The 12,796-nt window shown below is 30.3% G+C and overlaps 1 protein-coding gene across 1 annotated transcript; it reads right to left on the minus strand.

Annotated features, from left to right (window-relative positions):
* Nucleotides 1–757: 757 nt before the first annotated feature.
* Nucleotides 758–10,580, minus strand: LOC105670863 (putative fatty acyl-CoA reductase CG5065). The gene is made up of 9 exons (XM_067358261.1): nt 10,407–10,580; nt 6,308–6,513; nt 5,590–5,787; nt 5,098–5,294; nt 4,753–4,862; nt 3,443–3,641; nt 2,438–2,677; nt 2,032–2,292; nt 758–1,331 (listed from the first exon to the last, which is right to left on the minus strand). The coding sequence occupies exons 2-9, from the start codon at nt 6,506–6,508 to the stop codon at nt 1,169–1,171; spliced, it is 1,569 nt and encodes a 522-aa protein (XP_067214362.1). The 5' UTR covers nt 6,509–6,513; nt 10,407–10,580; the 3' UTR covers nt 758–1,168.
* Nucleotides 10,581–12,796: the final 2,216 nt, after the last annotated feature.

Raw genomic sequence — 12,796 nt, forward strand, 5'->3', positions numbered from 1 at the left:
TAAGAAGTGAAAGAAATGAATTGTAATACAGTTAGAACTGTTCTTGAAGAACTCAAAGTAGAAGAAGAAGTGATACAAATTAATATTAATATTAATTGGTATATTTAAGGGGAAAATTCCGATCAGATTCCGATCAGATTCCGATTAGATCTATTGATCGGACATAATATAATCGGACTATTCGTTCAAAAAGTAACAAACGGATATTTTCTAATCGGATATTTTTGATCGGTTATTTCAGTCTTCATCGGTTATTTTTTCCGATTGAAGGGATCGATAATATCCGTTTCTTACTTTTTGAATGGATTTTCCGATCAATTTTAACCGGATTTTTCTCTCAGTGTATTTATCTCTTTCTGCGGTGTGTAATGTAGAAAATATGTGAAAAAGGAATCAGCACTTACGTGCATCGAAGTACACAATATACAGGATTTTGGCCCAAATCATATAGATCGTTTAAAGTAAATTTTTTTATATACGTTTTACAAAATAATAAATTTAACTGAAAATATCGGAAATATCAAGGAAAAATTGTGATGCATATTTTTATTGATTTTACAAAAAAATTAAAATATTCATAAAATATACATATATTCTTATTTGTATATTTAACGAATTAATATAATATATACTTAATTAATAAATATCATATAATGGATTTGGAATATTATAAATTCTTTATTCCCAAGCAACATACATTTCTATGTATGTATATCATGACTGCAGTGAATATATTCATAAATATATGCGTACTATATAAAATGCAGTAATACATTTTTATTGAATTACAAATAAACTTGTACACATATGTTTCGCCAATTAAAGTCAGTAATCTTTTTAAAAAAGCACACCTTTACTTTTTGGTTGAATAACTAATATAGATCATCCAATTTTATAATTTTTACGACCTAGTCTTTGTCTCTATTTTGAAATTATATCTAATATCAACAGTCACAATAAAGTATTTACATTGATAATATATTAAGACTACCTTCCACCCTGTAATATGTGCTCTATGGAATAGAATTACAAGTAGCTCAAAAAACCCTAAACAAATTATTGGATAATAAAGTCAAAGGGAGTGTCAAACGGATTATCCTTCTGCTCTTTGTTAGTTGCGTTGTAAATTATATATGTATGGTGCGGTAAACGTGAAAAGAATGCATTCTTATAAATGCGCCTTCTCCACAAATCCGCCTATAATCGGCAGCAATTTCAATTTCTCCGTGATGTAATCCAGACTGATTTTCATTATCTCAAAGTTGTTGTAAATGTAATATAATATGCCGAAGTAAAATAGGTACACTGTTGTAATATGAAGAACGTACATTCTGAAACATACACATTTCACATATACGATGAATTATATGACATCAAGTTTTCGACAAGTTGCATACAAATCGAAAAAAGATAAAAAATTAAAATTTATGAAATTTAAGTCAATTTTAGTTAAATTTTAATGTTATTGATGCAAATTTAATTTAATGTAAATAAATTTTAATTAAACTTTGCAAATTTAATTTTTTTAATGAGATTTAATTTTTAGTAAATCTACGAATTTTTTAAATAATTTCCTAAAATTTTTAGTAAATCATATTTGATTGCTACTGTATTGCGATTATACGTAAAAATTCAATGCAAGCTGAAATAAAAAATAGAAATGTATGTGCAGCGTCAGAAGGGAACATTTAAACGAGAGAAATATTTAAACAACGTTAGTTTCTTTTACTATTTTCTTTCATCCTAACTTTCACATATTACGCTTATATTAATGATCTTATCTCACAATGAAAATTCAGTTTCTTTTGAGAATACGCAATTGTCGTTCAAGAAATGTAGAAACTTCTTACGAGTGTTAAGATTATGCAAAGTATGTTTAACTGTATTTACCTTCCCTCTATTTATTGAAACCTTCAAACATTGTTTTGCATTTTAAACATTTCTAAACTGCGACTAAATAAATTTTGTAGAACTGTCTTCTTTGCACAGAAATATACAACATGGAATATAATTTATGCAAAATATACTCACATCTTTTGATTCCGACGGGCTCTCGGCAAGGAAGATAAATCTTCTTTCATGCAATATTGTCGAGTACCCAGAACAACATTTTTCAAATATTCCATTTTGTCAACATTAGCTTCGACATAAGTGCGAAACATTTTTTTATCCGCTGGCAACAATTCGTCGAACATAGTTAATATTTTACGGTTATGAAATTCCCATTCCCTCGTGGTAAAATATTGCAGTACTTCGAGCCCAACTGAAATTCGTTTCTGGATTCTGACCATACTGTTAGAAAGAACGAAAAGAAAGAAGATAACAATTAAAATAGATCACATAATATTATGTCATTATATAAAACATTATAAAAAACATTATGTAATGAGTAATGATTAATGGATAAACATTTTCATAAAGAGTACTCAGAACTTACAATCTTTTTTGTCGGAATATCAGCATCAAGAAGTCGATAAGGTATGCGGGTATAATGTGGAAAAAGAAGACGAATAAATTGTGCACAAATTTACTGCTGCGCATATCGCCATCAGGATACCAAACTTGTCCATCAAAGGGATAGTCATGAATAATACCTCTTCCCATGTCCAATACTTCTCTCCATGTGATCGGTGTTATATTGCTTTGCGTTACGTTGAATACGGGTATGCTCTTTGATCTATAAGAATGCAGAGAAATAGAGACAGAAAACTTGTTATTTCTAATGCATTTATAATGCGTTTATGTAATAAGTAAAGTAATTCCGCAAAAAAATATTTAAAAGAAAGATAATGAGTTCTAGGATAAAATATAATACGGATATGCTCTTTGATCTATAAGAATGCAGAGAAATAGAGACGGAATGCTTATTATTTCTAGTGCATTTACAATGTGTTTATATAATAAGTAAAGTAATCGCGCAAAATAATATTTAAAAAAAAGATAATGAATTCTAAGAAAAGATATAAGTTACAACAAAGTCCGTGTTTATAAATCTATCAGTTGTAAGTTCATCAGAGAAATCAAGATGTTACAAATTTTTTTAAAATAAATACTATAATTATTTTAAATACTATATTAAATATTATAAGAAATAGTAGTAAAAAAGAAATAGTTTATATAAAATAGACATATTGTATGTTAAACTCGCTTTAGGCAATTAATTTGCAGTAAAATATGAAATAAATATCTATTTATAATTTTACATAACAGAAAAGCACTTAACGACTTGAAATACGCACAAAGTGAATATTCTTTTCAAGTGTATATATTGATTTTTTAATTCTTTTTCATATTTTAAGCACATAAAATAATAAATAGAATGTTATCTTATATGTGTTGCAATGGTCCAAAGCGAGCTTTGAAAAACATACTCTAATTTGAATGTTCTTTTGGTATGTTCAATGATGCAAAAAAAAGAATTGCACAAAGCGGAATTACATACTTCTCCTGCTTGGTACCGACTCTGTATGCAATTACAATTAGATTATTAATCGCAATGTCAACCGGTATAAGTTCAGCATGATAATTGCCGTTGCAGTGCATTGATCTGATGACACCTTTGCCCGCACCGACGAGCAATCCTGTAGGACCATTCAGATTGTCAACCCAACCTGGCATTGGCTCCGTGTAAGATGGACATACTATACAAAATTAATTAATTTTAAAAATTTTTAATGTGTTATACTAGGTGCGCAACTAAGTTTCCGGGTTTCACACATGAATGGCGCTAACGATACATGTAGTCGATATACATGTCTAAAGTTGTGTTTTTTTATTAACTTGGACATCTGTCAACAATAACCAGTCATAATACCAACACATATTGCAACGCAAAAATATTTTTTCTAACAATAAAGATGTCGAGTTTTGTGCCAAATAAACAGCATTTGCGGGAAGCTTTGCTTTTCTGCTTCAACTTGAAAGAAAATGCAGCTGAAGCACGCCGTTTGCTTGAGAAAGCCTACGGCGAACATGCACAATCGAAAACTACTTGTGAAGATTGGTTTAAACGCTTTAGAAATGGCGATTTCGACACTGAGGACAAGGAGCGCTCCGGAAGACCAAAAACATTTGAGGACGCCGATCTGCAAGCGTTATTGGATGAAAATGATACGCAAACACAAGACAACAACAACTGATAAATTTGAACCATGCATTGCTCGAAAAACGGCCAGAATGGGACACGAGACACGAACGAGTGATATTGCAGCACGACAACGTTCCGTGCCATCGCACTTCCATCGTCCAGGACACCATCAAAACGCTGAAATGGGATCTGCTACCGCACCCGCTGTATTCACCAGACCTGGCCCCTTCCAATTATCACTTGTTCCGGTCGATGGCACATGGCTTAGCTGGGCTACACTTGGCCAATTTCGAAGAAGTGCAAAACTGATTGGATAAATGGTTTCGATGCAAAGACGCGTCGTTTTATCGTCGCGGTATTCATGTATTGCCAGAGAGATGGCAAAAATGTGTAGCTAGCGAGGGACGATACTTTGAATAAACCGTTTTTTGTATTTCTCTTGAAATTTTCCATTTTGCATTGATAAAAAAAAACCCGGAAACTTAATTGCGCACCTAGTATAATTTACTAGATTATTTGATCATATTGCGTGCAGTCGTGAACAGAAATTTCTATTTTTCTCGAATTGAGTGCATTGTGTAAATCTGATATAACATGTGTGTGTATCGCGTCGAAAGATTTTCTCTTATGATTTTTGAAAAATTATAAAATATACCAATAATTACCGATTGATGGCCTAGCAATGCAGCAAGGCAGATTAGGATACTCGTTGGCCACCAATGTTTCGGCAAGACGCTTCGAATACGTGTAGCTATTTGGATGCGGATGCATCAATCTAGAATTATAACAATAGACAATTGCGTTATTGCATAGACATTTTTTTAATATTGGAAGATAATTCAATCAGTTATACGAATAAGCAATTATTCTATCTTTTCAATTTTTAATTACTTTTTTAATATTTAATTAAATCATTAAGAAGATATTTAATTATTATTATTTTATAATTAATTTTGTAATAAATATTCTCATCAATATGTAACTATTAATAAGATTGCAAATTTGATTACTTTGGTGTAAGAAGATCGATAGCTTCTTCGTCCAGCCATTGAACGAGTTTTATGACATCGTGGGGATCATCCGGGGAATCAAAGAATCGTTCGCTAAGTTCCTTTTGGTCGACGTGACAAAAGGCCGTGCTTAAATGCAGGAAACATTCCAGTTGCTTCATTTGTTTTGCCAAGTCTAGTACCTTTTTTGTACCTATCTTGAAGATTAAATCAGATTTCATGCATTTTAGATGTTATGTAAAATATTATACATTAAATTTAGATTTAGAAAACAAATTCGCGAAATTAACTAATTTTTATGTTGCTTTGACATTTAATTGTCAACACGTTTTTGATATAACATTAAATATATATTTGATGAATACAGAATCTAAATGTACAGTGTAATCAGCGCAATGTAAAGACATTCTTTCACATAAAAAAAAAAAACAAATGTAACCTTATGTTATTGACGTTGATTTTTTTTACATTTCTTTACAGCAAATATCTTACAGTGTTCATCTCGATGGCATCTTTCAATTTCGCCTCCAAACGAAGAGATGCAGCGCAATGAAATACCACATGTACTTCATTTATCAGACATTCTCGCTGCTCTTCAGTAAGACCCAAATTATCAGAAGATATGTCGCCGTTTAATGGTATCACTTTTTCAAAAAGCTTAGGTTTCTCCGTTTTTAATCTTTGAAATAACTATGGAAATGTCAATAATTATTACAATTATTTATTATTAATTTACATTATTGGTACTATAATTCATAAGTTGCATAATTATTTAAAAAATCTTGGATTTATTTGAGATATGGTAGCAAAAATTATAGTTATAATTAAAAAAATAGTATAAAAAAAATATAAACATTATAATAAATATGAATAAATATAAACATTATAATAAATATGTAAAACCTAAGTGTCTTTAGAAATTAAAGAAAAGGATTGCTAAATTATTAAAATCATGCAAATAAAATTACTAAATTTTGTAAAACTATTTATGATTATCACAAATTTTTTATTTGTTTTATTTGGTTCTTTTAATATTATTGCGTAAAAAATAATTCAATTACTAAGTGGATATAAAAGTTAATTCAGTCTTAAAGAGATACAAATGTATAGGCATATTGCGACGATCGCAAATATTTGAAATATATACCACGATATTGTATTACGCGACGTTAGCAAAAACAGAGTTAATGGAATTCGAACAATGTCTTACAGGTAAATGGAATATGCTGCTGAGCCGAGTATCGTAGCTATGACCTTTCTTGCCTCGTATGAGAATGTAAATTTTATCGATTTCCGAGCAGCAGTACAGCAACTTTTCCAAGAGAACCTTGCCCATAAAACCGGAAGCGCCGGTGACAAAAATGGTCTTGTTTTTGTAATAGGATTGAATTTCACTCTTATTTTTGTCCATTATCGCTGAAATGTCACGAAAATTTAGTGCATTGCGAGATTGACGGACGAAGCGGAAAGAGAGAAAGGGAAAGAGTGCACATCATTATGATGATGGATGTAGAATGTCACGCAAATTTAGCATGTGTAGCGCAATTGCTGTGCCGCAATTATCGCAATCCCATAAAATATTGCACATTACTGTATGTGTCGTTTCGTTGTAATTATGTTTCGTGTCTATTACATAATCTTTTCAGCTGCAACCAATTTCGCAAATCATTTGGACAGTCTATTATTTCACCGTAGCGCACAATTCCCGTCACGTTAGTTCAAGTCGCTGCGCAAGTAGCGAGATCGTAGAAAAGAAGAGAAAATTGATAAAAGGCCGATTAGTTGCATTCGGCCAATTGTAACTTCGTGATTCGATTCGTTTTCAACTAATAAGATTTCTTCAACATCCAGGAATAGGCAAGTCAATTTGCGAGTATAGATTTCCTCTTATAGAAAGTCATTGCATATATCGGAGAAAGCAGATTTTGAGTTTGCCGCAATAGAGATACGCATGCAGTGCTTACGAAATAATGAACCAACAAATTTATTTCTATAACGCGGACAATAAACGCGTTCAATACGAACGAGAGAGTAAAGTAACGTAAAGTCGCTGTTACAAGCGCATACTGAGGTTTACTTTTACTTTTACCGATAAAAATATTTTAAGGCGATAATATTACGTAAATTCGAAACTCCAATTACATGGAGAATGCAACTTGATCCTGGCCTTCTCGATGCCAATAAAGAGATCGCGAATATCTGGAACGATTACTTTTACCGAAATAACCGTAAACATATTTTGCAATGTCTGCGTGGAGATGCTGCGATATACCTAATTGGATATAAAATCTACCAATTATTATTAATGAGAGAACGTTAATGCATAAGTTTTCAACGCAATGTGTTTCATGTACATATTTGGTTTAAACAGCATTAGGTATTTATGTTTATAATCAATTTCTGTATAAATTTATCAAAGTGTCGTATATTACATGCTTTTTCCTGCACGAAGCTGCAGCCGCAAAACTTTCATCAAAGCAAGCGGTATTTCATATTTTACATCCGTTCGGTTACATTTATGGTAATAAGCATATGTCAATACATGTCCAATTTCGAAGCGGTAATTGCGGTAAATTTTATAAGAATTCCATAATGCAATAATTAAAGTACATTGCACTGCATGCAGTTTACCAGATCGTAAACTTAGTATAAAAATACCGGATAATATTTGCTAAATATAAGCTTCAATTTAATGTGTCCGAAGATTGTGAAATCGATGTTTCCTTCGCCCGTATGATTGATCGAATCCGTCATTTGGAGGTATCGAATCTACATTGCGTTTCCGTGCTTGTTATACTTTGCACTTTCACGTTTCTTTTTTTCGCGCGGACCAAATTGCTCGAAATGACAGGGCGCCGATAAATGAAGTTGTTATGCACGTTTATAACTGTATTACCTCTTCCAAAACTGCCGCTCCACCTTTAACATTATTTCACCCGTCTGCATTCAAATTCGAATAAAAAGGTTTAAATCATAAGGTTCTTTCCCATAATCGAAAACGACAGGTTTGTAATCAACGGCGATCAAAGGCGACACAAATATTCAGTTTTCGCAGGTTAACATTATTTTCTTTTTTTTCCATTCAGAGATATTAAGATGCAAAGTAGATGCAAAATTGAGAAAAATTGGAGCCAATTAGAGACATTTTTAATTTAATACATTCCGTCCTGCGCTGATTTTATGTGACTTTCCATTTGCAATTTTATTATGTGTATTTATAAGATATCTTATATAAGATTACGATTATAAAAAGTGTTAAGAAAGAGAAAAGGTATGTGACGTAAAATATTTTAATAAAACAAAAAAGATAAGATAATTGGTCTCAAATGACTTGAACGAGAAATGTAACACGAGTCATTAATTTCGTGCGGCACGAAACGCTTTGAGATATTTGAATCTTTTTGCAAAATTTATATCCTTGAAATATATTTTGAAAGATTGTTATTATTTCTGATATTGCTATTTAATTACATAATTAGGAAACTTGCAGTTATGCGTATATGTATTTAATTTAGTTATAGTTTAAATTATCTTAATATAATTTAATTTAGCATAAACATATAGTATTAATTGCAGTACATTTATTTTTTATCGTAATTTTTAGAGATTTTGTAAAAAAAATCTTAGAAAATTCTTTTTTTCAATCAAATACATTTGAATGAATTAATGAATAATTTTAATTTTCATTATGATATGTCGTAATTGTATCCATATTTCAGATTTGTCGGATTAGATCATTTTTATGTAAATTGTTTTGATTTTTTAAAACAATAAAGAAGGACGTATTATAGCAGCACTTTCATAGCAAAACATATCAAGACAGACTGCTTTTTGCTAACACAAAAAAAAGGATAGAGACCTGAAATCAAGCGATATCCTTAAGTATTAATAATGCATTGGCAACAAATAAAAAAAGTGGAAAATATACTGTTATGTTTGGCGAGATCAAGCATACGGTATGTTACATAAAAGAATAATCCCATTTTTAGATATAATTTTACTCCAACTTCTGATACATTTAAAAAACTTTTTTCTTAACAATATGATTTTGATAGCAACAAATATTTTATAATTGCTTTCCTGAATTTTTTAACACGTCCAAAATGTATAAATTAGCTAAATGTACGTAATGTTAATGCTTACAAAATATTTATTTATTAGGAATTTGACAGAGTAATACTTTACAATTTTTTATTAAATATTCTAATATCGTTTATTTTAAAATAAATAAACCTTAATAAATACTTTAATAAAATAGTATTTATTGACAGTTTATTTACATTGTAAAAAAAGTGTTTAATGTTGCAAAAATTTACACCTTTATTATTTAAATGCAAAATAACATAATAATCTTCGAGATTCCGCAAGATATCGCATAAGAGTTTCGACTTTTTACTATCTTTCGCTTGTTTCCGTTTATAATTAATTAATACAGATTATACAGAGATTGCGTTTCTCTCGCATTATATAACACGGCAATTCAAAGAAATGCAGTGAAGCAATTTCCCAGTTATCTAAAGATATATCTTTGCCCGACGCGAAGAAAGTGCACACCTTTATATACTGCGGAACCTACGTATGCAATGCACAAAAACACATCTGCAAACCGTTAACTTGAAGTTAAGTGTTACGTCACATACCATATTAGAATTTGTACTGGTTAGCGTAACAGCGGTTTACTCAGTAAACACAGCGACCTACCATAAATCAATCCAAGCAAATCAAGATGAAACGTGACATATCTGATTCATGATTATACAATACACTACAAAAATTAAGTAAAAAAGTGATGTCAATACGCAATTGAACGTAATTAAACGTAATTTTTTCACCCAATTAATTTACAAATGTAATGCATGCTTTGCCTTAAATTTTGATTTTTGCTTGTTTATTTATTATTTTAATTACACTTAAGTATATTTATAGTAATAATTATAGTAATACAATTTATATTTATAGTAATAATCATTATAATTATTTAGTTATTACATTCGTATAGTTATAATGTTATAATAAAAATAAAAAGGTGTCTAACATCAATGGAAAACAAAATTTGATTGAACTCTTATTCATGTATAGAAATTAGTAGATTAAAAAACTACGCTAATAGATGCATCAATTTTTTAATTAAAAATTTCAAAAATCAAGAGATTCAATTTCCAGATTTAAATTTTTATTTAAATCTTGCATGTAACTGTAAATTTCGTTATATTTCACTCAGCAAAAGGTTACACGAAAATCGGCAATAATTCCAATGCAAAATAGTAGCAATGACGTAATGCAGAAATAAAAATATATGCTGGAAATACCTGTTGTTGTTCCACCCGTTCGATTTAATCTTATGATTTTATTCTGTGACCACTTGCACAATCAACGTGATGTTTTGTTTTACAGGTTTGCTTTTTTGTGTGAATGGATCGCGCGTACTCCGTGCTCGCGAACTTACTGAGCTCTACCATAATCCGTGCTGAAAGTTGTACTGTTGTAGAACGACCTGCCGCGATCCGTCTTTCTCCTTCTCTTCTGTCTGTCTCTGTTTCTCTCCCCACCTTTTCGTAATTGTAGCTGCACATTGAAACTTCCACTTTTTCTTTTTCTTCATGCCAATTTTCCAACCATTACTTTGATTACCTCAACCTGCGATGATCTTTATGTTGCAAAACTGGAGCAAAACAATATGCGTCTTTTTTAGAGGCAGGACGCTCGCTTCTTGTCGCAGAAAAAAATGTCGATTGTTTTTTCCATTAGATTCGACCTATATTGCATTTGACGAGTCTGAAAGCGTAAAAAAGGGCACAAAAAATAAGTGTTGCAATCCTTGCGCGTTGCACTGACCCATGCTAGACTAATACTTCACGTGCCTTTGCGGAAAGCTATTACGTTTGGTAACAGTTCTTTCTTTCTCTCTTTGTCGAGAGAACAACCAGTCTCAACGTCGGTTTTCTTCTACTCTCACTCTTGGGTTCCTATAAACAGTTCATGAACCTTCATCGTTCGTAGATCATTCGCAAGAAATTATCCAAGGACGCTATATGCCATTATATCTTGACTGTTGATAGACAAGTTTATATAAGAGATAGTTTTATTGATGAGCAATCATTAATGTACTGCATTATGTTCATTATCGTTTATGATCAATTTAATTTAAGTTTATAAACAGTATAATGATTAAGCGAGTACAAAATCTATTATTAACTAAAATACATAAAAGCAGTGAACCGGTTTGCGAAAAGTAAATTAGACAAATGTGAAAGCTGCTTTACATGTACCAAATCATTGACCCTAAAATGACGATGCAACATTCTGTTGTAAATTCTAAAAAATTAAAAGTTGATTTACGATTTAGTTTCTGAATAAAATTTTTTTTTAATCAAAATCTTTTACGTATCGCTTGATATCACAACCATAAAGAATTTTTTGGAAAATTTTTTATATATTTTTAATCGAAATAAATTGAAATAAATCATAAAAATGTAAATTTCTTTTTCTCTTAAACTAATACTCATAATTTTTCTGTTGTACATACAACTTTACATTTTAAAGATAGTGTAATTTTAATTGACGCTCATCAAATTATGTTGCATAAGCACTGGAAAGTTATAGATATTATTTTAAATTATAACTTTTATTTTGAGATAAGATAAAAATTCTAATGTGTTCATTGGAAAATTAATAAAAATAACGCATGCCTATTAATTATGCCATGTCTCGTTTATTTTGAAAGAAACTCATGAAGAAACGTAGAAATCTATCAAGTGACATAGATTAATGTAGATTCGTGTAGTTTGTCTAGTAGCCTTTTACGGTTTAACTATTTAGCTATATTAGTTATCTCAAGTGTCAAGTTTTGCAATGTTGCAGTTACGCAAAAAAATTCCACGTCGACAAATGAAGTAAAAAATATGCCCGATAAGAAATTCGACTTAACTGTGATCTCATATTACACTGTAATGCATGCTCGTAAATTTTGAAAAGCATATATACGTAAACAATGGTCATTAACCGCTGTGTGGCTGTATTTGCTATATTGCTCATAATTAACTCGAAAAACATAAGTGCGAATGAGGCGGATGGTAGATGGTTGTAATTAATGCGCCTTTCGCTTTTCGTTCGTTTCTCTTCCTGCTCGCACGAGTGCTTAAGTATTATCGTACCAACAAAAATAATGAAATTACGTGACAAATGGTAAATTTATTTCATCGTGATGACGTGTTATCGTAAATAATTAATAGAATATGAGCCGATTAAAAAATAAAGTTTGTGACAGTAATGAGACTTTCAATAACAAAGTCCGATGAATGGAATGTTCAATTTCAAAAGGAGACGACATATGATAACTGACATCTTTAAAATTAAAAAATAAATAAAATAGTAAAATATGTAAATAACAGAAAGCACAGTTTAAAATAATTATATTCAAACATATTAAAATATATATATATGTATATTGTTAAATTGTTGATTATTTACACAACTTTGCAACATAAGCAAAGTTTTATTAAAATACATTTGCAACTTAATACTTTACAATGGAATTAATTGCTAAAAAAATTCTTATATTTTAATATAATATGCACAAATAGTTAAATAGATAAAGTAATGTTAAATAAAATAATCTATGAATAACAATCATCTTATTTCTAAAATTATTTTGGTCTTTTATTTATTTTGTCACAAATTATTAATATAGAACATTAAT

The sequence above is a fragment of the Linepithema humile genome, chromosome 6 (genome assembly GCF_040581485.1).
Source record: "Linepithema humile isolate Giens D197 chromosome 6, Lhum_UNIL_v1.0, whole genome shotgun sequence".
Classification (NCBI taxonomy): Eukaryota; Metazoa; Arthropoda; class Insecta; order Hymenoptera; family Formicidae; genus Linepithema; species Linepithema humile.

Bases quoted from the DNA above. Each gene is read 5' to 3' on its own strand.
- LOC105670863 (XM_067358261.1), bottom strand. From the start codon at position 6,508: ATGGACAAAAATAAGAGTGAAATTCAATCCTATTACAAAAACAAGACC. The intron at 2,678-3,442 runs GTATGTAATTCC...GCATTCTTATAG, and splicing joins GTCGGTACCAAGCAGGAGAA to ATCAAAGAGCATACCCGTAT. The intron at 2,293-2,437 runs GTAAGTTCTGAG...TCTTTCTAACAG, and splicing joins ATATTCCGACAAAAAAGATT to TATGGTCAGAATCCAGAAAC.